The 25,069-nt window shown below is 43.6% G+C and overlaps 1 protein-coding gene and 1 pseudogene across 1 annotated transcript; both read right to left on the reverse strand.

The window, feature by feature from the left end:
- Positions 1-3,463: 3,463 nt before the first annotated feature.
- Positions 3,464-5,906, reverse strand: gcnt3 (glucosaminyl (N-acetyl) transferase 3, mucin type). The gene has a single exon (XM_041869452.2). The coding sequence runs from the start codon at positions 4,803-4,805 to the stop codon at positions 3,480-3,482; it is 1,326 nt and encodes a 441-aa protein (XP_041725386.1). The 5' UTR covers positions 4,806-5,906; the 3' UTR covers positions 3,464-3,479.
- An 8,255-nt stretch (positions 5,907-14,161) lies between these two features.
- Positions 14,162-14,310, reverse strand: LOC121555634 (annotated as a pseudogene).
- Between the last annotated feature and the right edge of the window lie 10,759 nt (positions 14,311-25,069).

A 25,069-nucleotide genomic window follows, 5' to 3' on the forward strand; every position in this document is an offset into this window, starting at 1 on the left:
GGTCCCCTGTCCCCTCCCATGGTCCCCTGTCCCCTCCCATGGTCCCCTGTCCCCTCCCATGGTCCCCTGGTCCCCTGTCCCCTCCCCTGGTCCCTTGTCCCCTCCCATGGTCCCCTGTCCCCTCCCATGGTCCCCTGTCCCCTCCCATGGTCCCCTGTCCCCTGGTCCCCTGTCCCCTCCCATGGTCCCCTGTCCCCTCCCCTGGTCCCCTGTCCCCTCCCCTGGTCCCCTGTCCCCTCCCATGGTCCCCTGTCCCCTCCCATGGTCCCCTGTCCCCTGGTCCCCTGTCCCCTCCCATGGTCCCCTGTCCCCTCCCATGGTCCCCTGTCCCCTCCCCTGGTCCCCTGTCCCCTCCCATGGTCCCCTGTCCCCTCCCATGGTCCCCTGTCCCCTCCCATGGTCCCCTGTCCCTGGTCCCCTGTCCCCTCCCATGGTCCCCTGTCCCCTCCCTGGTCCCCTGTCCCCCTCCCTGGTCCCCTGTCCCCTCCCATGGTCCCCTGTCCCCTCCCCATGGTCCCCTGTCCCCTCCCCTGGTCCCCTGTCCCCTCCCATGGTCCCCTGTCCCCTCCCATGGTCCCCTGTCCCCTCCCATGGTCCCCTGTCCCCTCCCATGGTCCCCTGTCCCCTCCCCTGGTCCCCTGTCCCCTCCCTGGTCCCCTGTCCCTCCCATGGTCCCCTGTCCCCTCCCCTGGTCCCCTGTCCCCTCCCATGGTCCCATGGTCCCCTGGTCCCCTGTCCCCTCCCATGGTCCCCTGTCCCCTCCCCTGGTCCCCTGTCCCCTCCCATGGTCCCCTGTCCCCTCCCATGGTCCCCTGTCCCCTCCCATGGTCCCCTGTCCCCTCCCATGGTCCCCTGTCCCCTGGTCCCCTGTCCCCTGGTCCCCTGTCCCCTCCCATGGTCCCCTGGTCCCCTGTCCCCTCCCATGGTCCCCTGTCCCCTCCCATGGTCCCCTGTCCCCTCCCCTGGTCCCCTGTCCCCTCCCATGGTCCCCTGTCCCCTCCCATGGTCCCCTGTCCCCTCCCATGGTCCCCTGTCCCCTCCCCTGGTCCCCTGTCCCCTCCCCTGGTCCCCTGTCCCCTCCCCTGGTCCCCTGTCCCCTCCCCTGGTCCCCTGTCCCCTCCCATGGTCCCCTGTCCCCTGGTCCCCTGTCCCCTCCCATGGTCCCCTGTCCCCTCCCCTGGTCCCCTGTCCCCTCCCCTGGTCCCCTGTCCCCTCCCATGGTCCCCTGTCCCCTCCCATGGTCCCCTGTCCCCTGAATCTGTCTGTCTGTATCGAGGACAAGCTATACGTTGTGAAAAAAGAAGAACCTAAAGAGATATTGGTTGAGGCTGGAGCTAAATGTGATGCCAGTCTTACTGTCAATCAGGAGGTTGGTTTTTGTCAAGTGTTTTTAGAGGGGACGTTCTTGTACATTATTTCTCGAAAGTAAATGTCCAAATCCAAATGTTTGTCTTTATTCATTAGGAAGGATTGTCAAGTACAACAGAAGAGCACATATACTTACAACAGTAGTATTACAAACATATTACAAACATATTAATACATTATATACTAACCTAACAATAAATCACATGGTAAGACTGGGTTTGGTTTCATTATATACTAACCTAACAATAAATCACATGGTAAGACTGGGTAACCCTAACCCTAACCCTAACCCTAACCCTAACCCTAACCCTAACCCTAACCCTAACCCTAACCCTAACCCTAACCCTAACCCTAACCCTAACCCTAACCCTAACCCTAACCCTAACCCTAACCCTAACCCTAAGACTGGGTTTCAGGGATACAGTAAAAATGACACTACTCTTAGTGAGTAGTCAAATTAACAAGCTGCCTTAATACCTTGGTGTTACTTAAGATATTGTTTGACATTAATTAGAGTGGCTTTAATTAAAACACTGAGAAAAGATTCTTCTAAAATAAGTAAGTTAGAACATTTTATGACTGTACGCCACTTTGGATAAAGGCGTTTGCACTACCAGAACAACACACAGTACCAGTCAAACGTTTGGACACACCTACTCATTCAAGGGTTTTTCTTTATTCTGACTATTTTCTACATTGTATAATAATAGTGAAGACATCAAAACTATGAAAAAACCCATATTGGATCATAAAAATAAAAAAAGTGTTAAACAAATCAAAATATATTGTTATATTTGAGATTCTTCAAATAGCCACCCTTTGCCTTGATGACAGCTTTGCACACTCTTGGCATTCTCTCAACCAGCTTCATGAGTTAGTCACCTGGAATGCATTTCAATTAACAGGTGTGCCTTCTTAAAAGTTAATTTGTGGAATTTCTTTCCTTCTTAATGCGTTTGAGCCAATCAGTTGTGTTGTGACAAGGTAGGTAGAAGATAGCCCTATTTGGTAAAAGACCAAGTCCATATTATGGCAAGAACAGCTCAAATAAGCAGAGCAAAACGACAGTCCATCATTACTTTAAGAGATGAAGGTCAGTCAATACGGAACATTTCAAGAACTTTGAAAGTGTCTTCAAGTGCGGTCGCAAAAACCATCAAGCGCTATGATGAAACTGGCTCTCATGAGGACGGCCACAGGAAAGGAAGACCCAGAGTTACGTCTGCTGCAGAGGATAAGTTTATTAGAGTTACCAGCCTCATAAATTGCAGCCCAAATAAATGCTTCACAGAGTTCAAGTAACAGACACATCTCAACATCAACTGTTCAGAGGAGACTGCGTGAATCAGGCCTTCATGGTCGAATTGCTGCAAAGAAACCACTGCTAAAGGACACCAATAAGAAGAAGAGACTTGCTTGGGCCAAGAAACACGAGCAATGGACATTAGACCGGTGGAAATGTGTCCTTTGGTCTGAGTTGAGATGGTTTGGGATGAGTCGGACGGCAGAGTGAAGGAAAAGCAGCCAACAAGTGCTCACCATATGTTGGAACTCCTTCAAGACTGTTGGAAAAGCATTCCAGGTGAAGCTGGTTGAGAGAATGCCAAGAGAGTGCAAAGCTGTCATCAAGGCAAAGGGTGGCTATATGAAGAATCTCAAATATATTTAGATTTGTTTAACACTTTTTGGGTTACTACATGATTCCATATGTGTTATTTCATAGTTTTGATGTCTTCACTATTATTCTACAATGTAGAAAATAGTCAAATTAAAGAAAACCCCTTGAATGATTAGCTGTCCAAACTTTTGACTGGTAGTGTACATGGCAATCACAACTATACAGTGCAACCCCAACATTATTGTATTTCCAACCCTCTTACAGTACAATCAGAAATAAGACGTGCTCTAGCCGGTTGAGAATAGGGTTAAAGGGGGAAAAAAACACAGAAATATACAACAATCCAAAACATTTTAAATAAACATGGCAATCATAAATATACAGTACAATCATAAATATATAGTAATAAATATATAACATATTTTTTTTTAAACATTTTTTTTTTTTTTTACATATGGTAATGTACATGTATTATTTTATTTTTTACAACCTTTCATAGTTTTTGTAAGATATTCCCAGATTCCACTGTCCTTACTGATACACGGTATGTTGCTTTGAAGCGAAGGTACGACTCCAGACACCTGATCGCCACGTCATCCACCTCGGGGTCAAACTTGTTAGCGATGAGATGGTGTTGGTTTAGGAGCCACTGCAGGTCACCAGCCCCATAGACACACACAGCCCTCCTGTAGGTCCCGGAGCAGTGGGGGTAGGGGGCTCCGCTCCTCACATCCCCAGCCAGGTAGCTCCATCTCACCACTCTGGCCATGGAGTTCATATCAGACTGCTGGTACTTACTGTTGGGGGGGTAGGAGCCTGGGACAGAGGGCATGCGCTGCAAGGTGGCCCACAGGTGTTCATCAGGACTATAGGTGTCCTTCTCCCACTCCAGCAGAACCCGGACCTCCTGACTCTCCGTCACGTGACGGACGAAGGCCCTGGAGACCACGAAGTAGGCGTTGCCAGAGAACATGGGGGTGTTGATTGGTGGAGGGGTCTTCTTAACCGCTGTCCTGACCACTGTGTTGGTGACGTTGTGGTGAAACTGCCATCTGCCCTTCTTATTGTTGTTGGTGACCTCTGACTCCATGCTGTTCTTCCCGTTCAGCAGCTTGAGGGCCTGAACCATCTCAGCATTGGTCTTAATGGGGAAGTCGGTTCCACAGGTGTTGAGCAGGTACCTCCACTGGACCGGTGACTTCAGCAGGTCCTCCATACAGTTCAGATCAGCCTGCACTCTGGACCAGGAGGCGTAGACCACGCTCTCTGTCTTACTGGCCACAAACACATTGGGCAGGCAGGACACGATAGCCCTCACTGCACTCCTGAAGTCCTCGGATGACTTCTGGTCGACGTGGACGCAGTAGACGTTCTGAGGCGTGTACACGGCACGCAGGAGCCTCTCAAACATCTCGATCTTCTCGTGGACGACCATGGAGTAGGCGATGGGGAACTCCTCCTCCTCCTGGCTCAGAGGCACGGTGATGAACCCTCTGTCTGAAACGTACCTCTGACAGTCCTGAGTCACGTTGTGGTAGAACGCCTCTGGCAGCAGCTGCTGCTTCTTCTTGGTCTTCAGCATGAGGCCGAGCTGCTCACTCTCCAGACCCTCCATGTCTCCTCGGATGATGGCTGAGCAGGCCGGCAGGTCGGCAGCGTAGTCCGGGGGGAGGAGGTCCGGGGGGAGGAGAGGACCCCTGTCAGAGCAGGGCAGGCGTCTGGGAGCCATCCACAGGACCAGAGAGACTGATCCACTCAATAGGATCAGAGACAAGTTCCTGACGACTCTCTGAGACCTGGACAAGCGAACAGCAGCCATTACTAGTCTGGTATTCTCTTCCTATGATGTGTTGTTAGTATTCTCTATCTGATATTAGTATCAATGGAGGCCACAGCTAAGGAGACGGCTGCTCAACTGAATGTGTCTCACCCCGACCTCACCTCAAGTAAATGACGCACGCCTCCGTTTTAGAAGGAGAGGTGTAATCGTTGACTTTAGTGGGCACGGTCTATGGACATGGCGTATACACACAATCTGTATACTCTGGGAGTGGCTCAACCTGTGGCTCCCTACGCATGGTTTCCCCCGTGTGTGGATTGGTTCCTGGTCAACATTGTGACACATCAGTAGCACTACGATACTGTAACTATAAAGGAGAATAAGCAGAATGAATACGATTGAAATAAGTTAGAAATGTCAACTTCCTCTCTCTTCTCTGGAACTTGACCTGTTTAGAAACAGTGAAAATGAGAGTGGGCATAAAACATGTAACATATAGAATGTTTTAAAAGTGAGCGTGGACATTATTTCCATGAGCAGCAGCAAATCAGAAATCCTTTACATGGATTAAAGAACAATGATCTACTGCGTCACAGTTGCCTGGTGTGTTTAATAAGACCTTTTCTGAGTCACGGTCACTTTCTGAGTCAAAATGCAAGCCGAGATCTACAACTCAGATTTGTTTTTATACGACTTAAAAAACGTTAAGCCTATGCAACATTAACCTATTAAAAACAGTACTGTAGCAATTAGGTTTGTGCAGTAAGCTATAGGCCAATGCATTGTCACTGCATATTGACTTTGCTAGAATTGCCCTGCCAATGCATTGTTGTTCGGACCATTTTTTCAAATTAAATTTTTACAAAATTGAGGTAGGCTTTATGATCACACCAGTAATAGATCACTTGTGAGGCACAGCTGAGTACGCATATATTTAAATAATTAGCTTTTTATTTTAATGGGCTGATGGTCCGTCTCAGCAGAGGGAGGGAGCAGCAGACTGGTACGCCTCTCAATATACGGGTAAATGATGTCTGAACATACGGGTAAATTATGTCTGAACATAAATGATAACTGGATATACGGGTGGTATGTGGTCCTCTGTAGCTCAGCTGGTAGAGCACGGCGCTTGTAACGCCAAGGTAGTGGGTTCGATCCCCGGGACCACCCATACACAAAAATGAATGCACGCATGACTGTAAGTCGCTTTGGATAAAAGCGTCTGCTAAATGGCATATTATTATTTTATTATACCTGAACATAAGGGGTAAATTATAAATCTGAACATACGGAGTAAATTATAAGTCTGAACATGAACATACAGATAAATGAAATGTCTGAACATATGGGTAAATTATGTCTGAACATACGGGTAAATTAGTAGACTGAACATAAATTATATCTGAACATAAGGTGTAAATGATAAGTCAACATACGGGTAAAGGATGTCTGAATATACAGGTAAATACAGTGAGGGAAAAAAGTATTTGATCCCCTGCTGATTTTGTACATTTGCCCACTGACAAAGACATGATCAGTCTATAATTTTAATGGTAGGTTAATTTGAACAGTGAGAGACAGAATAACAACAACAAAATCCAGAAAAACGCATGTCAAAAATTTTATAAATTGATTTGCATTTTAATAAGATAAATAAGTATTTGACCCCTCTGCAAAACATGACTTAGTACTTGGTGGCAAAACCCTTGTTGGGAATCACAGAGGTCAGACATTTCTTGTAGTTGGCCACCAGGTTTGCACACATCTCAGGAGGGATTTTGTCCCACTCCTCTTTGCAGATCTTCTCGAAGTCATTAAGGTTTCGAGGCTGACGTTTGTCAACTCGAACTTTCAGCTCCCTCCACAGATTTTCTATGGGATTAAGGTCTGGAGACTGGCTAGGCCACTCCAGGACCTTAATGTGCTTCTTCTTGAGCCACTCCTTTGTTGCCTTGGCCGTGTGTTTTGGGTCATTGTCATGCTGGAATACCCATCCACGACCCATTTTCAATGCCCTGGCTGAGGGAAGGAGGTTCTCACCCAAGATTTGACGATACATGGCCCCGTCCATCGTCCCTTTGATGCGGTGAAGTTGTCCTGTCCCCTTAGCAGAAAAACACCCCCAAAGCATAATGTTTCCACCTCCATGTTTGACGGTGGGGATGGTGTTCTTGGGGTCATAGGCAGCATTCCTCCTCCTCCAAACACAGCGAGTTGAGTTAATGCCAAAGAGCTCGATTTTGGTCTCATCTGACCACAACACTTTCACCCAGTTCTCCTCTGAATCATTCAGATGTTCATTGGCAAACTTCAGACGGCCCTGTATATGTGCTTTCTTGAGCAGGGGGACCTTGCGGGCGCTGCAGGATTTCAGTCCTTCACGGCGTAGTGTGTTACCAATTGATATCTTGGTGACTATGGTCCCAGCTGCCTTGATATCATTGACAAGATCCTCCCGTGTAGTTCTGGGCTGATTCCTCACCGTTCTCATGATCATTGCAACTCCAAGAGGTGAGATCTTGCATGGAGCCCCAGGCCGAGGGAGATTGACAGTTCTTTTGTGTTTCTTCCATTTGCAAATAATCGCACCAACTGTTGTCACCTTCTCACCAAGCTGCTTGGCGATGGTCTTGTAGCCCATTCCAGCCTTGTGTAGGTCTACAATCTTGTCCCTAACATCCTTGGAGAGCTCTTTGGTCTTGGCCATGGTGGAGAGTTTGGAATCTGATTGATTGATTGCTTCTGTGGACAGGTGTCTTTTATACAGGTAACAAACTGAGATTAGGAGCACTCCCTTTAAGAGTGTGCTCCTAATCTCAGCTCATTACCTGTATAAAAGACACCTGGGAGCCATAAATCTTTCTGATTGAGAGGGGGTCAAATACTTATTTCCCTCATTAAAATGCAAATCAATTTATAACATTTTTGACATGCGTTTTTCTTGATTTTTTTGTTGTTATTCTGTCTCTCACTGTTCAAATAAACCTACAATTAAAATTATAGACTGATCATTTCTTTGTTAGTGGGCAAACGTACAAAATCAGCAGGCGATCAAATACTTTTTTCCCTCACTGTAAGTCTGATCATACGGTTAAATAATGTCTGAACATATGGAACAATGCTTTTAGTTTTAGAACTATTTAGTACTAACTTATTCCTTGCCACCCATTCTGAAACTAACTGCAGCTCTTTGTTAAGTGTTGCAGTCATTTCAGTCGCTGTAGTAGCTGACGTGTATAGTGTTGAGTCATCCGCATAGATAGACACTCTGGCTTTACTCAACAACAACAAAAACAACAACAGTAAATACAAAAAAAAAGTATTTAGTCAGCCACCAATTGTGCAAGTTCTCCCACTTAAAAAGATGAGAGAGGCCTGTAATTTTCATCATAGGTACACATCAACTATGACAGACAAAATGAGAAAATCAGAAAATCACATTGTAGGATTTTTAATGAATTTATTTGCAAATTATGGTGGAAAATAAGTGTTAGGGTTAGGTAGTCTGTACCTGGGTTAAGGTCAGGGTTAGGGTTAGGTAGTCTACCTGGGTTAAGGTCAGGGTTAGGGTTAGGTAATCTACCTGGGTTAAGGTCAGGGTTAGGGTTAGGTAGTCTGTACCTGGGTTAAGGTCAGGGTTAGGGTTAGGTAGTCTGTACCTGGGTTAAGGTCAGGGTTAGGGTTAGAATTATCATCGTTAGACAGAGGAGAGAGACTGAGAGAAGAGAGACAGAGAGGAGAGAGACAGAGAGGAAAGGAGAGAGACAGAGGAGAGAGACAGAGGAGAGAGACAGAGGAGAGAGACAGAGGAGAGAGACAGAGGAGAGAGACAGAGAGAAGAGAGAGAGACAGAGAGAAGAGAGCGAGACAGAGAGAAGAGAGAGAGACAGAGAGAAGAGAGAGAGACAGAGAGGAGAGAGACAGAGAGGAGAGAGACAGAGAGGAGAGAGACAGAGAGGAGAGAGACAGAGAGGAGAGAGACAGAGAGGAGAGAGACAGAGAGGAGAGAGACAGAGAGGAGAGAGACGAGAGGAGAAAGAGGAGAGGAGAGAGACAGAGAGGAGAGGAGAGAGACAGAGAGGAGAGGAGAGAGGAGAGGAGAGAGACAGAGGAGAGAGACAGAGGAGAGAGACAGAGGAGAGAGACAGAGGAGAGAGAGACAGAGAGGAGAGAGACAGAGAGGAGAGAGACAGAGAGGAGAGAGACAGAGAGGAGAGACAGAGAGGAGAGACAGAGAGGAGAGAGAGGAGAGGAGAGAGAGGAGAGGAGAGAGACGAGAGGAGAGAGAGGAGAGGAGAGAGACAGAGAGGAGAGAGACAGAGAGGAGAGGAGAGAGACAGAGAGGAGAGAGACAGAGAGGAGAGAGACAGATAGGAGAGGAGAGAGACAGAGAGGAGAGAGACAGAGAGGAGAGAGACAGAGAGAGGAGAGAGACAGAGAGAGGAGAGAGACAGAGAGGAGAGAGACAGAGAGGAGAGAGACAGAGAGGAGAGAGACAGAGAGGAGAGAGACAGAGAGGAGAGAGACGAGAGGAGAGAGACAGAGAGGAGAGAGACAGAGAGGAGAGAGACAGAGAGACAGAGAGGAGGGAGAGGAGAGAGACAGAGGAGAGAGACAGAGAGAGACAGAGAGGAGAGAGACAGAAAGGAGAGAGACAGAGAGGAGAGAGACAGAGAGAGGAGAGACAGAGAGGAGAGAGAGGAGAGAGAGGAGAGACAGAGAGGAGAGAGAGAGACAGAGAGGAGAGAGAGAGACAGAGAGGAGAGACAGAGACAGAGAGGAGAGAGAGACAGAGAGGAGAGAGAGAGACAGAGAGGAGAGAGAGAGAGAGACAGAGAGGAGAGAGAGAGAGAGAGAGAGACAGAGAGGAGAGAGAGAGACAGAGAGGAGAGAGAGGAGAGAGAGAGAGACAGAGAGGAGAGAGACAGAGAGGAGAGAGAGAGACAGAGAGGAGAGAGACAGAGAGGAGAGAGAGAGACAGAGAGGAGAGAGACAGAGAGGAGAGAGAGAGACAGAGAGGAGAGAGAGAGACAGAGAGGAGAGAGAGAGAGACAGAGAGGAGAGAGAGAGACAGAGAGGAGAGAGAGAGACAGAGAGGAGAGAGAGAGACAGAGAGGAGAGAGAGAGACAGAGAGACAGAGAGAGAGACAGAGAGAGAGACAGAGAGAGAGACAGAGAGGAGAGGAGAGAGACAGAGAGGAGAGAGACAGAGAGGAGAGAGACAGAGAGGAGAATTTGAAACGCAACATGCAACAATTTCAAAGATTTTACTGAGTTACAGTTCATTTAAGGAAATCAGTCAATTGAAATAAATAAATTAGGCCCTAATCTATGAATTTCACATGACTGAGAATACAGATATGCATCTGTTGGTCACAGATACCTTTAAAAAAAATATGTATCTGGTGTGACCACCGTTTGCCTCATGCAGCGCGACACATCTCCTTCACATAGAGTTGATCAGGCTGTTGATTGTGGCCTGTGGAATGTTGTCCCACTCCTCTTCAATGGCTGTGTGAAGTTGCTGGATATTGGCGGGAACTGGAACATGCTGTCGTACACATCGATCCAGAGCATCCCAAACATGCTCAATGGTTGACATGTCTGTTGAGTATGCAGGCCATGGAAGAACTGGGACAATTTCAGCTTCAAGGAATTGTGTTCAGATCCTTGCGACATGGAGCCATGCATTATCATGCTGAAACATGAGGTGATGGCGGCGGATGAATGGCACGACAATGGGCCTCAGGTTCTCGTCACGGTATCTCTTTGCATTCAAATTGCCATCGATAAAATGCAATTTTGTTCATTGTCCATAGCTTATGCCTGCCCATACCATAACCCCACCGCCACAATGGGGCACTCTGTTCACAAGGTTGACTTCAGCAAACCGCTCGCCAACACGACTCCTGCGGTTGTGAGGCCCGGTTGGATGTACTGCTAAATTCTCTAAAACGACGTTGGAGGCGCCTTATGGTAGAGAAATTAACATTAAATTATCTGGCAACAGCTTTTGTGGACATTCCTGTAGTCAGCATGCCAATTGCACGCTCCCTCAAAACTTGAGACATCTGTGGCATTGTGTTGTGTGACAAAACTGCACATTTTAGAGTTGTCTTTTATTGTCCCCAGCACAAGGTGCACCTGTGTAATGATCATGCTGTTTAATCAGCTTCAAGATAGAAGAGAAATAAGCTTTTTGTGAGTATGGAACATTTCTGGGATTTTTTTATTTCAGCCACCCCCCTTTCCTTGATGGCAAAAAAGCTCAATTTTAGTCTCATCTGACCAGAGTACCTTCTTCCATATGTTTGGGGAGTCTCCCACATGCCTTTTGGCGAACACCAAACACGTTTGCTTATTATTTTCTTTGAGCAATGGCTTTTTTCTGGCCACTCTTCCGTAAAGCCCAGCTCTGTGGAGTGTACGGCTTAAAGTGGTCCTATGGACAGATACTCCAATCTCCGCTGTGGAGCTTTGCAGCTCCTTCAGGGTTATCTTTGGTCTCTTTGTTGCCTCTCTGATTAATGCCCTCCTTGCCTGGTCCGTTAGTTTTGGTGGGCAGCCCTCTCTTGGCAGTTTTGTTGTGGTGCCATATTCTTTAAATTTTTTAATAATGGATTTAATGGTGCTCCGTGGGATGTTCAAGGTTTCAGATATTTTTTTATAACCCAACCCTGATCTGTACTTCTCCACAACATTTCCCTGACCTGTTTGGAGAGCTCCTTGGTCTTCATGGTGCCACAGGTGTATATATACTGAGATCATGTGACACTTAGATTGCACACAGGTGGAATTTAGTTAACTAATTATGTGACTTCTGAGGGTAATTGGTTGCACCAGATCTTATTTAGGGGCTTCATAGCAAAGGGGGTGAATACATATGCATGCACCACTTTTCCGTTATTGATTTTTTTGAATTTCTTTCATTTCACTTCACCAATTTGGACTATTTTGTGTATGTCCATTACATGAAATCCAAATAAAAATCCATTTAAATTACAGGTTGTAATGCAACAAAATAGGAAAACGCCAAGGGGGATGAATACTTTTGCAAGGCACTGTATGTATGTGTATGTATGTATCTATGTATGTATGTATCTATGTATGTATGTATGTATCTATGTATCTATGTATCTAGGTATGTATGTATGTAGGTATGTATGTATCTAGGTATGTAGGTATCTATGTATGTATGTAGGTATGTAGGTATGTATGTATCTATGTATGTATGTATCTAGGTATGTAGGTATGTATGTATGTATCTAGGTATGTAGGTATGTATGTATCTAGGTATGTAGGTATGTATGTATCTAGGTATGTAGGTATGTATGTATCTAGGTATGTATGTATCTAGGTATGTAGGTATCTAGGTATGTAGGTATGTATGTATCTAGGTATGTAGGTATGTATGTATCTAGGTATGTAGGTATGTATGTATCTAGGTATGTAGGTATGTATGTATCTAGGTATCTAGGTATGTATGTATCTAGGTATGTAGGTATGTATGTATCTAGGTATGTATGTATCTAGGTATGTAGGTATGTAGGTATGTATGTATCTAGGTATGTAGGTATGTATGTATCTAGGTATGTAGGTATGTATGTATCTAGGTATGTAGGTATGTATCTAGGTATGTATGTATCTAGGTATGTAGGTATGTATGTATCTAGGTATGTAGGTATGTATGTATCTAGGTATGTAGGTATGTATGTATCTAGGTATCTAGGTATGTATGTATCTAGGTATGTAGGTATGTATGTATCTAGGTATGTAGGCATGTATGTATCTAGGTATGTAGGTATGTATGTATCTAGGTATGTATGTATCTAGGTATGTAGGTATCTAGGTATGTATGTATCTAGGTATGTAGGTATGTATGTATCTAGGTATGTAGGTATGTATGTATCTAGGTATGTAGGTATGTAGGTATGTATGTATCTAGGTATGTATGTATGTATGTAGGTATGTATGTATCTAGGTATGTAGGTATGTATGTTGGGTATAATGTGTACATTTATGTTGTAACATACAGGGTGTATTTGTAAAAGAGACCTAGGTCTCAATATCTCTTCCCTGTTAGAATAAAGGTTCCTGATCCTCTACAGCTACAAACACCACCCCAACAGTGACGTGCAGACTGACTCAACTTAGATGGCTTCAACACAGCTTTCTCCTACCATTCTTACTTCATAAACTATAACGCTTGTTGTATCCCCATTCATTTCAATGGCGGAATGCAAGCTTCAACATTCTGAACTGAAATCACTGCCACAAAACTTTCAGAATGTTCAAAACAATAATAATGAGAGCTTAGAAACACATTATATGGCTTATCATGATATAGTACTAGTACTATCCCACTAGTTGTATTTATTATGGATCCCCATTAACTCTTCCTGGGGTCCGGCAACATTAAGGCAGTTATACCATTTAAAAAACTATAGCCTACTATACTAGCCACTATAAACCCCTATAATAACACCTACCAGCCATCCCAAAATTTACATTTACATTTTAGTCATTTAGCAGACGCTCTTATCCAGAGCGACTTACAGTTAGTGAATTATTTTTTTTTATTTTGTTATTTTTTATGATTATTTTATACTGGCCCCCCGTGGGAATCGAACCCACAACCCTGGCGTTGCAAACGCCATGCTCTATCAACTGAGCTACATCCCTGCCGGCCATTCCCTCCCCTACCCTGGACAACGCTGGGCCAATTGTGCGCCGCCCATTAGTCTCCCGGTCGCGGCCGGCTGCGACAGAGCCTGGATTCGAACCAGGATCTCTAGTGGCACAGTTAGCACTGCGATGCAGTGCCTTAGACCACTGCGCCACTCAGGAGCAAAATAGGTCACTATAACTAACACAGGCTATGAAAAAACCCTATTACTACCATTAGTACTACTACCATTACTACCATTACTACTACTACTACCATTACTACTACTACTACTACTACTACTACTACTACTACTACTACCATTACTACTACTACTACTACTATTACTACCATTACTACTACTACTACTACTACTACTACTACTACTACTACTACTACTACTACTACTACTACCATTACTACTACCATTACTACTTCTACTGCCATTACTATTACTACCATCACTATTACTACTACTACTACTACTATTACTACTACTACCATTACTACCATTACTACTACTACTACCATTACTACTACTACTACTACTACTACTACTACTACTACTACTACCATTACTACTACTACTACTACTATTACTACTACCATTACTACTACTACTACTACTACTACTACCATTACTACTACTACTACTACTATTATTACTACTACCACTACTACTGCCGTCACTACCACTACTACTACTATTTCACATCCATAAATACTTCAGGACAAGCAAGCACACCACATTTCCTTCAGTAAATGTCATTTTCTAGTTATTTATTGAATGTATTTATTATCAGCACGGTCAGAGTGCAATGGCCGAGCCCTGGGTGAACCTCTTTTGTGATCAAGGTGTCTCCCCTGCCAGGTCAGTATAAACGCACACGTTGATGTCAATGCTTTAGCGAAACCCAGTTTTTTGAGGAAGTTGAGATTAAGTTACAAAGTATATTTGTCAAGGAGGACATCCTCAGTAAAATATGTATGCTTACAGTAAGCTGGTTATCAGCCAATCAAGGTTGAAACATTGAGCTAGCTTTCCATGAAAGACCATTAAACATTGAGTCATATCCTTGTTTGTCCAACTTCTCTAGTATTTCAAAACCATTTTAACTGACATGGTGCCAAACAAGGTTTTTCTTTGTCTGACACGGAACATCAGGAGTGCAGCTCTTGCATCAGAGGAGAGGTGGGTGGAGGTGTGACGTTTCAGTGTATTTGTATTTATTATGGATCCCCATTAGTTCCTGCCAAGGCAGCAGCTACTCTTCCTGGGGTTTATTATGGATCCCCATTAGTTCCTGCCAAGGCAGCAGCTACTCTTCCAGGGGTCCAGCAAAATTAAGGCAGTTATACAATTTTAAAAACATTACAATACATTCATAACAGATTTCACAACATATTAAGTGTGTGCCCTCAGGCCTCTACTCTACTACCACATATCGACAGTACAAAATCCATGTGTACGTGTGTGTATAGTGCGTATGTTATCGTGTGTGTGTGTGCATGTGTCTGTGCCTTGGTTTCTCAAATGACTGCCTCGCCTGGTTCACCAACTACTTCTCAGATAGAGTTCAATGTGTCAAATCGGAGGGCCTGTTGTCTGGACCTCTGGCAGTCTCTATGGGGGTGCCACAGGGTTCAATTCTTGGGCCGACTATTCTCTGTGTATATCAATGATGTCGCTCTTGCTGCTGGTAACTCTCAGCTCCACCTCTATGCGGACGACACCATTTTGTATACATCTGGCCCTTCATTGGACACTGTGTTAACAAACCTCCAAACGAGCTTCAATGCCATACAACACTCCTTCAGTAGCCTCCAACTGCTCTTAAACACTAGTAAAACTAAATGCATGCTCTTCAATCGAACGCTGCTGGCACCCGCCCACCCGACTAGAATCACTACTCTCGGCGGGTCTGACCTAGAGTATGTGGACAACTACAAATATCTAGGTGTCTGGTTAGACTGTAAACTCTCCTTCCAGACTCACATTAAGCATCTCCAATCCAAAGTTCAATCTAGAATCAGCTTCCTATTTCGCAACAAAGCCTCCTTCACTCATGCTGCCAAACATGCCCTCGTAAAACTGACTATCCTACCGATCCTTGACTTCGGCGATGTCATTTACAAAATAGCCTCCAACACTCTACTCAGCAAATTGGATGTAGTCTATCACAGTGCCATCCGTTTTGTCACCAAAGCCCCATACACTACCCACCACTGTGACCTGTACGCTCTCGTTGGCTGGTCCTCACTACATATTCGTCGCCAAACCCACTGGCTCCAGGTCATCTATAAATCACTGCTAGGCAAATCCCCGCCTTATCTTAGCTCACTGGTCACCATAGCAACACCCACCCGTAGTCTGCGCTCCAGCAGGTATATCTCACTGGTCATCCCCAAAGCCAACACCTCCTTTGGCCGCCATTCCTTCCAGTTCTCTGCTGCCAATGACTGGAACAAACTGCAAAAATCTCTGAAGCTGGAGACTCTTATCTCCCTCAATAACTTTAAGCATCAGTTGTCAGAGCAGCTTACCGATCACTGCACCTGTACACAGCCCATCTGAAATTAGCCCACCCAACTACCTCATCCCCATATTGTTATTTATTTTGCTCATTTGCACCCCAGTATCTCTATTTGCACATCATCTCTTGCACGTCTAGCATTCCAGTGTTAATACGAAATTGTAACTATTTTGCACTATGGCCTATTTATTGCCTTACCTCCATAACTTGCTACATTTGCACACACTGTATATATATTTTCTGTTGTATTTTTGACTTTATGTTTTTTACCCCATATGTAACTCTGTGTTGTTTTTATCGCACTGCTTTGCTTTATCTTGGCCAGGTCGCAGTTGTAAATGAGAACTTGTTCTCAACTGGCTTACCTGGTTAAATAAAGGTGAAATTAAAAAATTAAAAATACAAATGTTTGTGTTGATACCACCCACCTGGTTACCTGGCTACCTGTCTCTCTACCTGGCAAAATCCATGTGTACGTGTGTATAGTGCGTATGTTATTGTGTGTGTGTCTATTTTTGTGTCTCTTCACAGTCCCCGCTGTTCCATAAGGTGGATTTTTATCTGTTTTTTAAATCTGATTCTACTGCTGGCATCAGTTACCTGATGTGGAATAGAGTTCCATGTAGTCATGGCTCTATGTAGTACTGTGCGCCTCCCATAGTCTGTTCTGGACTTGGGGACTGTGAAGAGACCTCTGGTGGCATGTCTTGTGGGGTATGCATGGGTGTCTGAGCTGTGTGCCAGTAGTTTAAACAGACAGCTTGGTGCATTCAGCATGTCAATACATCTCACAAATACAAGTAGTGATGAAGTCAACCTCTCCTCTACTTTGAGCCAGGATAGATTGACATGCATATTATTAATGTTAGCTCTCTGGTTACATCCAAGGGCCAGCCGTGCTGCCCTGTTCTGAGCCAATTGACTGACCAGTAGTCCAGGTGTGACCAAACTAGGGCCTGTAGGACCTGCCTTGTTGATAGTGCTGTTAAGAAGGCAGAGCAGCGCTTTATTATGGACAGACCTCTCCCCATCCTAGATACTGTTGTATCAATATGTTTTGACCATGACAGTTTACAATCCAGGGTTACTCCAATCAGTTTAGTCACCTAAACTTGCTCAATTTCCACATTATTTATTACAAGATTTGAGGTTTAGGGTTTAGTGAATGATTTATAGACTGATCATGTCTTTGTCAGTGGGCAAACGTACAAAATACAATGCTTTTAGTTTTTGAAATATTTAGGACTATCTTATTCCTTGCCACCCATTCTGAAACTAACTGCAGCTCTTTGTTAAGTGTTGGAGTCATTTCAGTTGCTGTAGTAGCTGACCTGTATAGTGTTGAGTCATCTGCATACATAGACACTCTGGCTTTACTCAACAACAAAAACAACAACAGCAAATAGCAAAGGATATTTACAAGCTGGGTAAGTGCAATTTCAGAATAAACATGTCAAAACAGGCTACATGGTAAAGTGCTAGTGCTAAAGTGCAATTAGTCCAACATCTTGTTAAGTTGCAGAATTGCATTCGGAATAATTGTTTATTTTTTTACCTTGATTAGTCTGTACCTGGGATTGGGTTAGGTAGTCCACCTGGGTTAAGGTCAGGGTTAGGGTTAGGTAGTCTACCTGGGTTAAGGTCAGGGTTAGGGTTAGGTAGTCTACCTGGGTTAAGGTCAGGGTTAGGGTTAGGTAGTCTACCTGAGTTAAGGTCAGGGTTAGGTAGTCTACCTGAGTTAAGGTCAGGGTTAGGGTTAGGTAGTCTACCTGAGTTAAGGTTAGGTAGTCTACCTGGGTTAAGGTCAGGGTTAGGTAGTCTACCTGGGTGCCACGTTGGTTGATTGACGAATCGGACCAAGGCGCGGCGTGATATGCGTACATGTTTATTTGGAACGAATAAACAAGCGACAAAACAACAACCGAAACGTGACGTCCACGGTACACAAACAACATACCTCACACGGAACAAGATCCCACAACTCACTAGTGCCAATCGGCTGCCTAAGTATGGTCCCCAATCAGAGACAACGAGCGACAGCTGCCTCTGATTGGGAACCACACCGGCCAACATAGATCTAGACATACTAGATCCTACAACATAAAACAAACACACCAAGGAATATACACACTCTGACTCAACATATAAGCGTCCCCTGAGTCAGGGCGTGACACTGGGTTAAGGTCAGGGTTAGGGTTAGGTAGTCTACCTGGGTTAAGGTCAGGGTTAGGGTTAGGTAGTCTACCTGGGTTAAGGTCAGGGTTAGGGTTAGGTAGTATGTACCTGGGTTAAGGTCAGGGTTAGGGTTAGGTAGACTGTACCTGGGTTTGGGTTAGAATGATCAGCGTTAGACAGAGGAGAGATACTGAGAGAAGAGAGACTCAGAAGAAAGAGACAGAGAGGAGAATTTGAAACGCAACATGCAACAATTTCAAAGATTTTACTGCGTTACAGTTCATTTAAGGAAATCAGTCAATTGAAATAAATAAATTAGGCCCTAATCTATGAATTTCACATGACTGAGAATACAGATATGCATCTGTTGGTCACAGCTACCTTAAAAAAAAGGTAGGGGCGTGGATCAGAAAACCAGTCAGTATCTGGTGTGACCACCATTTGCCTCATGCAGCGTGACACATCTCCTTTGCATAGAGTTGATCAGGCTGTTGATTGTGGTCTGTAGAATGTTGTCCCACTCCTCTTCAATGGCTGTGTGAAGTTGCTGGATATTGGCGGGAACTGGAACATGCTGTCGTACAAATCGATCCAGAGCATCCCAAACATGCTCAATGGTTGACATGTCTGTTGAGTATGCAGGCCATGGAAGAACTGGGACAATTTCAGCTTCAAGGAATTGTGTTCAGATCCTTGCGACATGGAGCCATGCATTATCATGCTGAAACATGAGGTGATGGCGGTGGATGAATGGCACGACAATGGGCCCCAGGATCTCGTCACAGTATCTCTGTGCATTCAAATTGCCATCGATAAAATGCAATTATGTTCATTGTCCGTAGCTTATGCCTGCCCATACCATAACCCCACCGCCACAATGGGGCACTCTGTTCACAACGTTGACTTCAGCAAACCGCTCGCCAACACGACTCCTGCGGTTGTGAGGCCGGTTGGACGTACTGCCAAATTCTCTAAAATGACGTTGGAGGCGCCTTATTGTAGAGAAAATAACATTCAATTATCTGGCAACAGCTTTTGTGGACATTCCTGTAGTCAGCATGCCAATTGCATGCTCCCTTAAAACTTGAGACATCTGTGGCACTGTGTTGTGTGACAAAACTGCACATTTTAGAGTGGCCTTTTATTGTCCCCAGCACAAGGTGCACCTGTGTAATGATCATGCTGTTTAATCAACTTCAAGATAGAAGAGAAATAAGCTTTTTGTGAGTATGGAACATTTCTGGGATTTTTTTATTTCAGCTCATGAAATATGGGACCAAGACTTTACATGTTGCTATATATTTATTTATTTTTATTTATATTTTTGTTCAGTGTAGATTTACACACCGCTGCGTCAATCAACTCTAGGAGATTAAGAAGCTAAGATTTAAAGTTGTCTTTTTGTACAGAAACAGATTGCGCCTTTCTCTAAGCAGTAGGAAGCAGATTATTCAGTCAACCTTTTTATCTGTTCCTGATTATGGTGATATTATTTATCAAAGTGCAGCTGCTACTACTCTTAAACCTTTGGATGCCATCTACCATCGTGCCCTTCGCTTTGTTACAGGTGACAGTTTTGATACTCATCACTGCATCCTGTATAAAAAGGTTGGCTGGACTTCACTAAAGACCCATAGATCTCTACATTACTCCCTTTTTGTTTACAAAGACCCTAGCTTTGCTGTTGAAGTATAAACACCTGAGCTGCCGAACCCGTTCACAGGATTGGTTAACTCTAGAGGTTCCCAGGGTCTCCACTGAGCTAGGTAAATCTGTTTTTAGTTTTAATGCACCGTATTGCTGGAACAAAATGCAAAATACATTTCATCTTGATGTTCTGGTGACGTTCGGACAGTTTAAAATATTGATTGGGGACTCATTTGTGGAGGAATGTAACCATTTTTCTGGGTGATTTGTGATGTTTTATTTGTGGTTCCCATTACTGTGTGTGTGTATATACAGTGAGGGAAAAAAGTATTTGATCCCCTGCTGATTTTGTACGTTTGCCCACTGACAAAGAAATTATCAGTCTATAATTTTAATGGTAGGTTTATTTGAACAGTGAGAGACAGAATAACAACAAAAAAATCCAGAAAACGCATGTCAAAAATGTAATAAATTGATTTGCATTTTAATGAGGGAAATAATTATTTGACCCCCTCTCAATCAGAAAGATTTATGGCTCCCAGGTGTCTTTTATACAGGTAACGAGCTGAGATTAGGAGCACACTCTTAAAGGGAGTGCTCCTAATCTCAGTTTGTTACCTGTATAAAAGACACCTGTCCACAGAAGCAATCAATCAATCAGATTCCAAACTCTCCACCATATCCAAGACCAAAGAGCTCTCCAAGGATGTCAGGGACAAGATTGTAGACCTACACAAGGCTGGAATGGGCTACAAGACCATCGCCAAGCAGCTTGGTGAGAAGGTGACAACAGTTGGTGTGATTATTCGCAAATGGAAGAAACACAAAATAACTGTCAATCTCCCTCAGCCTGGGGCTCCATGCAAGATCTCACCTCGTGGAGTTGCAATGATCATGAGAATGGTGAGGAATCAGCCCAGAACTACAAGAGAGGATCTTGTCAATGATCTCAAGGCAGCTGGGACCATAGTCACCAAGAAAACAATTGGTAACACACTACGCCGTGAAGGACTGAAATCCTGCAGCGCCCGCAAGGTCCCCCTGCTCAAGAAAGCACATATACAGGGCCGTCTGAAGTTTGCCAATGAACATCTGAATGATTCAGAGGAGAACTGGGTGTAAGTGTTGTGGTCAGATGAGACCAAAATGGAGCTCTTTGGCATCAACTCAACTCGCCGTGTTTGGAGGAGGAGGAATGCTGCCTATGACCCCAAGAACACCATCTCCACCGTCAAACATGGAGGTGGAAACATTATGCTTTGGGGGTGTTTTTCTGCTAAGGGGACAGGACAACATCACCGCATCAAAGGGACAATGGACGGGGCCATGTACCGTCAAATCTTGGGTGAGAACCTCCTTCCCTCAGCCAGGGCATTGAACATTGGTCGTGGATGGGTATTCCAGCATGACAATGACCCAAAACACACGGCCAAGGCAACAAAGGAGTGGCTCAAGAAGAAGCACATTAAGGTCCTGGAGTGGCCTAGCCAGTCTCCAGACCTTAATCCCATAAAAAATCTGTGGAGGGAGCTGAAGGTTCGAGTTGCCAAACGTCAGCCTCGAAACCTTAATGACTTGGAGAAGATCTGCAAAGAGGAGTGGGACAAAATCCCTCCTGAGATGTGTGCAAACCTGGTGGCCAACTACAAGAAAAGTCTGACCTCTGTGATTGCCAACAAGGGTTTTGCCACCTAGTACTAAGTCATGTTTTGCAGAGGGGTCAAATACTTAATTCCCTCATTAAAATGCAAATCAATTTATAACATTTTTGACATGCGTTTTTCTGGATGTTTTTGTTGTTATTCTGTCTCTCACTGTTCAAAAAAACCTGGCATTAAAATTATAGACTGATCATTTCTTTGTCAGTGGGCAAACGTACAAAATCAGCAGGGGATCTAATACTTTTTTCCCTCACTGTATATGTATATGTGTGTGTGTGTGTGTACAGTGGAGTGCAAAATATTCACCCCCCTTGGCATTTTTCCTATTTTGTTGCCTTACAACCTGGAATTAAAATGGATTTTGGGGGGGTTTGTATCATTTGATTTACACAACATGCCTACCATTTTGAAGATGCAAAATATTTTGTATTTTGAAACAAACAAGAAATAAGACAAAAAAAACTGAAAACTTGAGCGTGCATAACTATTCACCCCCCCAAAGTCAATACTTTGTAGAGCCACCTTTTGCAGCAATTACAGCTGCAAGTCTCTTGGGGTATGTCTCTATGAGCTTGACACATCTAGCCACTGGGATTTTTTTGCCATTCTTCAAGGCAAAACTGCTCCAGCTCCTTCAAGTTGGATGGGTTCCGCTGGTGTACAGCAATCTTTAAGTCATACCACAGATTCTCAATTAGATTAAGGTCTGAGCTTTTGACAAGGCCATTCCAAGACATTTAAATGTTTCCCCTTAAACCACTCAAGTGTTGCTTTAGCAGTATGCTTAGGGTAATTGTCCTGCTGGAAGGTGAACCTCCATCCCAGTCTCAAATCTCTGGAAGACTGAAACAGGTTTCCCTCAAGAATTTCCCTGTATTTAGCGCCATCCATCATTCCTTCAATTCTTTTTAGTTTCCCAGTCCCTGCCGATGAAAGGTGTTGGGTTTGTGCCAGACATAGCATTTTCCTTGATGGCATAAAAAAGCTCATTTTAGTCTCATCTGACCAGAGTACCTTCTTCCATATGTTTGGGGAGTCTCCCACATGCCTTTTGGCAAACACCAAACATGTTTGCTTAGTATTTTCTTTGAGCAATGGCTTTTTTCTGGCCACTCTTCCGTAAAGCCTAGCTCTGTGGAGTGTACGGCTTAAAGTGGTCCTATGGACAGATACTCCAAACTCCGCTGTGGAGCTTTGCAGCCCCTTCAGGGTTATCTTTGGTCTCTTTGTTGCCTCTCTGATTAATGCCCTCCTTGCTTGGTCCATTAGTTTTGGTGGGCGGCCCTCTCTTGGCAGGTTTGTTGTGGTGCCATATTCTTTCAATTTTTTTATAATGGATTTAATGGTGCTCCGTGGGATGTTCAAAGTTTCAGATATTTTTTTATAACCCAACCCTGATCTGTACTTCTCCACAACTTTTTCCTGACCTGTTTGGAGAGCTCCTTGGTCTTCATGGTGCTACTTGCTTGGTGGTGCCCCTTGCTTAGTGGTGTTGCAGACTCTGGGGCCTTTCAGAACAGGTGTATATATACTGAGATCATGTGACACTTAGATTGCACACAGGTGGAATTTAGTCAACTAATTATGTGACTTCTGAGGGTAATTGGTTGCACCAGGTCTTATTTAGGGGCTTCATAGCAAAGGGGGTGAATACATATGCATGCACCACGTTTCCGTTATTTATTTATTTCATTTCACTTCACCAATTTGGACTATTTTGTGTATGTCCATTACATGAAATCCAAATAAAAAACTATTTAAATTACAATAGGAAAAACGGCAAGAGGGATGAATACTTTTGCAAGGCACTGTATGTGTATGTTTGTATGTATGTGTATGTATGTATCTATGTATGTATGTATCTAGGTATGTAGGTATGTATGTATCTAGGTATGTATGTATCTAGGTATGTAGGTATGTATGTATGTATGTATCTAGGTATGTATGTATGTATGTATCTAGGTATGTATGTATCTAGGTATGTATGTATCTAGGTATGTAGGTATGTATGTATCTAGGTATGTATGTATCTAGGTATGTATGTATCTAGGTATGTAGGTATGTATGTATGTATGTATCTAGGTATGTATGTATGTATGTATCTAGGTATGTATGTATCTAGGTATGTATGTATCTAGGTATGTAGGTATGTATGTATCTAGGTATGTATGTATGTAGGTATGTATGTATCTAGGTATGTATGTATCTAGGTATGTATGTATGTATCTAGGTATGTATGTATCTAGGTATGTATGTATGTATGTATGTATTTATCTAGGTATGTAGGTATGTATGTATCTAGGTATGTAGGTATGTATGTATCTAGGTATGTATGTATGTATGTATGTATGTATGTATGTATCTAGGTATGTAGGTATGTATGTATCTAGGTATGTAGGTATGTATGTATGTATGTATCTAGGTATGTAGGTATGTATGTATCTAGGTATGTATGTATGTATGTATGTATGTATGTATGTATGTATGTATGTATCTAGGTATGTAGGTATGTATGTTGGGTATAATGTGTACATTTATGTTGTAACATACAGGGTGTATTTGTAAAAGAGACCTAGGTCTCAATATCTCTTCCCTGTTAGAATAAAGGTTCCTGATCCTCTACAGCTACAAACACCACCCCAACAGTGACGTGCAGACTGACTCAACTTAGATGGCTTCAACACAGCTTTCTCCTACCATTCTTACTTCATAAACTATAATGCTTGTTGTATCCCCATTCATTTCAATGGCGGAATGCAAGCTTCAACATTCTGAACTGAAATCACTGCCACAAAACTTTCAGAATGTTCAAAACAATAATAATGAGAGCTTAGAAACACATTATATGGCTTATCATGATATAGTACTAGTACTATCCCACTAGTTGTATTTATTATGGATCCCCATTAACTCTTCCTGGGGTCCGGCAACATTAAGGCAGTTATACCATTTAAAAAACTATAGCCTACTATACTAGCCACTATAAACCCCTATAATAACACCTACCAGCCATCCCAAAATAGGTCACTATAACTAACACAGGCTATGAAAAAAACCTATTACTACCATTAGTACTACTACCATTAATATTACTACTACTACCATTAATACTACTACTACTACTACTACTACTACCATTACTACTACTACTACTACCATTACTACCATTACTATCATTACTACTACTACCATTACTACTACTACTACTACCCTTACTACTACCATTACTACCATTAGTACTACTACCATTAATATTACTACTACTACTACTACTACTACTACCATTACTACTACTACTACTACTACTACTACTACCATTACTACTACTACTACCATTACTACTACTACTACTACTACTACTACTACCATTACTACTACTACTACCCTTGCTACTACCATTACTACCATTAGTACTACTACCATTAATATTACTACTACTACCATTCCTACTACTACTACTACTAGCATTACTACCATTAATACTACTACTACCATTACTACTACTACCATTACTACTACTACTACTACTACTACTACTACTATTACTACTACTACTACTACTACTACTACCATTACTACTACTACTACTACTACCATTACTACTACTACTACTACCATTAC

Source organism: Coregonus clupeaformis, unplaced genomic scaffold (genome assembly GCF_020615455.1).
Source record: "Coregonus clupeaformis isolate EN_2021a unplaced genomic scaffold, ASM2061545v1 scaf0051, whole genome shotgun sequence".
NCBI lineage: Eukaryota > Metazoa > Chordata > Actinopteri > Salmoniformes > Salmonidae > Coregonus > Coregonus clupeaformis.

Bases quoted from the DNA above. Each gene is read 5' to 3' on its own strand.
- gcnt3 (XM_041869452.2), bottom strand. From the start codon at position 4,805: ATGGCTGCTGTTCGCTTGTCCAGGTCTCAGAGAGTCGTCAGGAACTTG.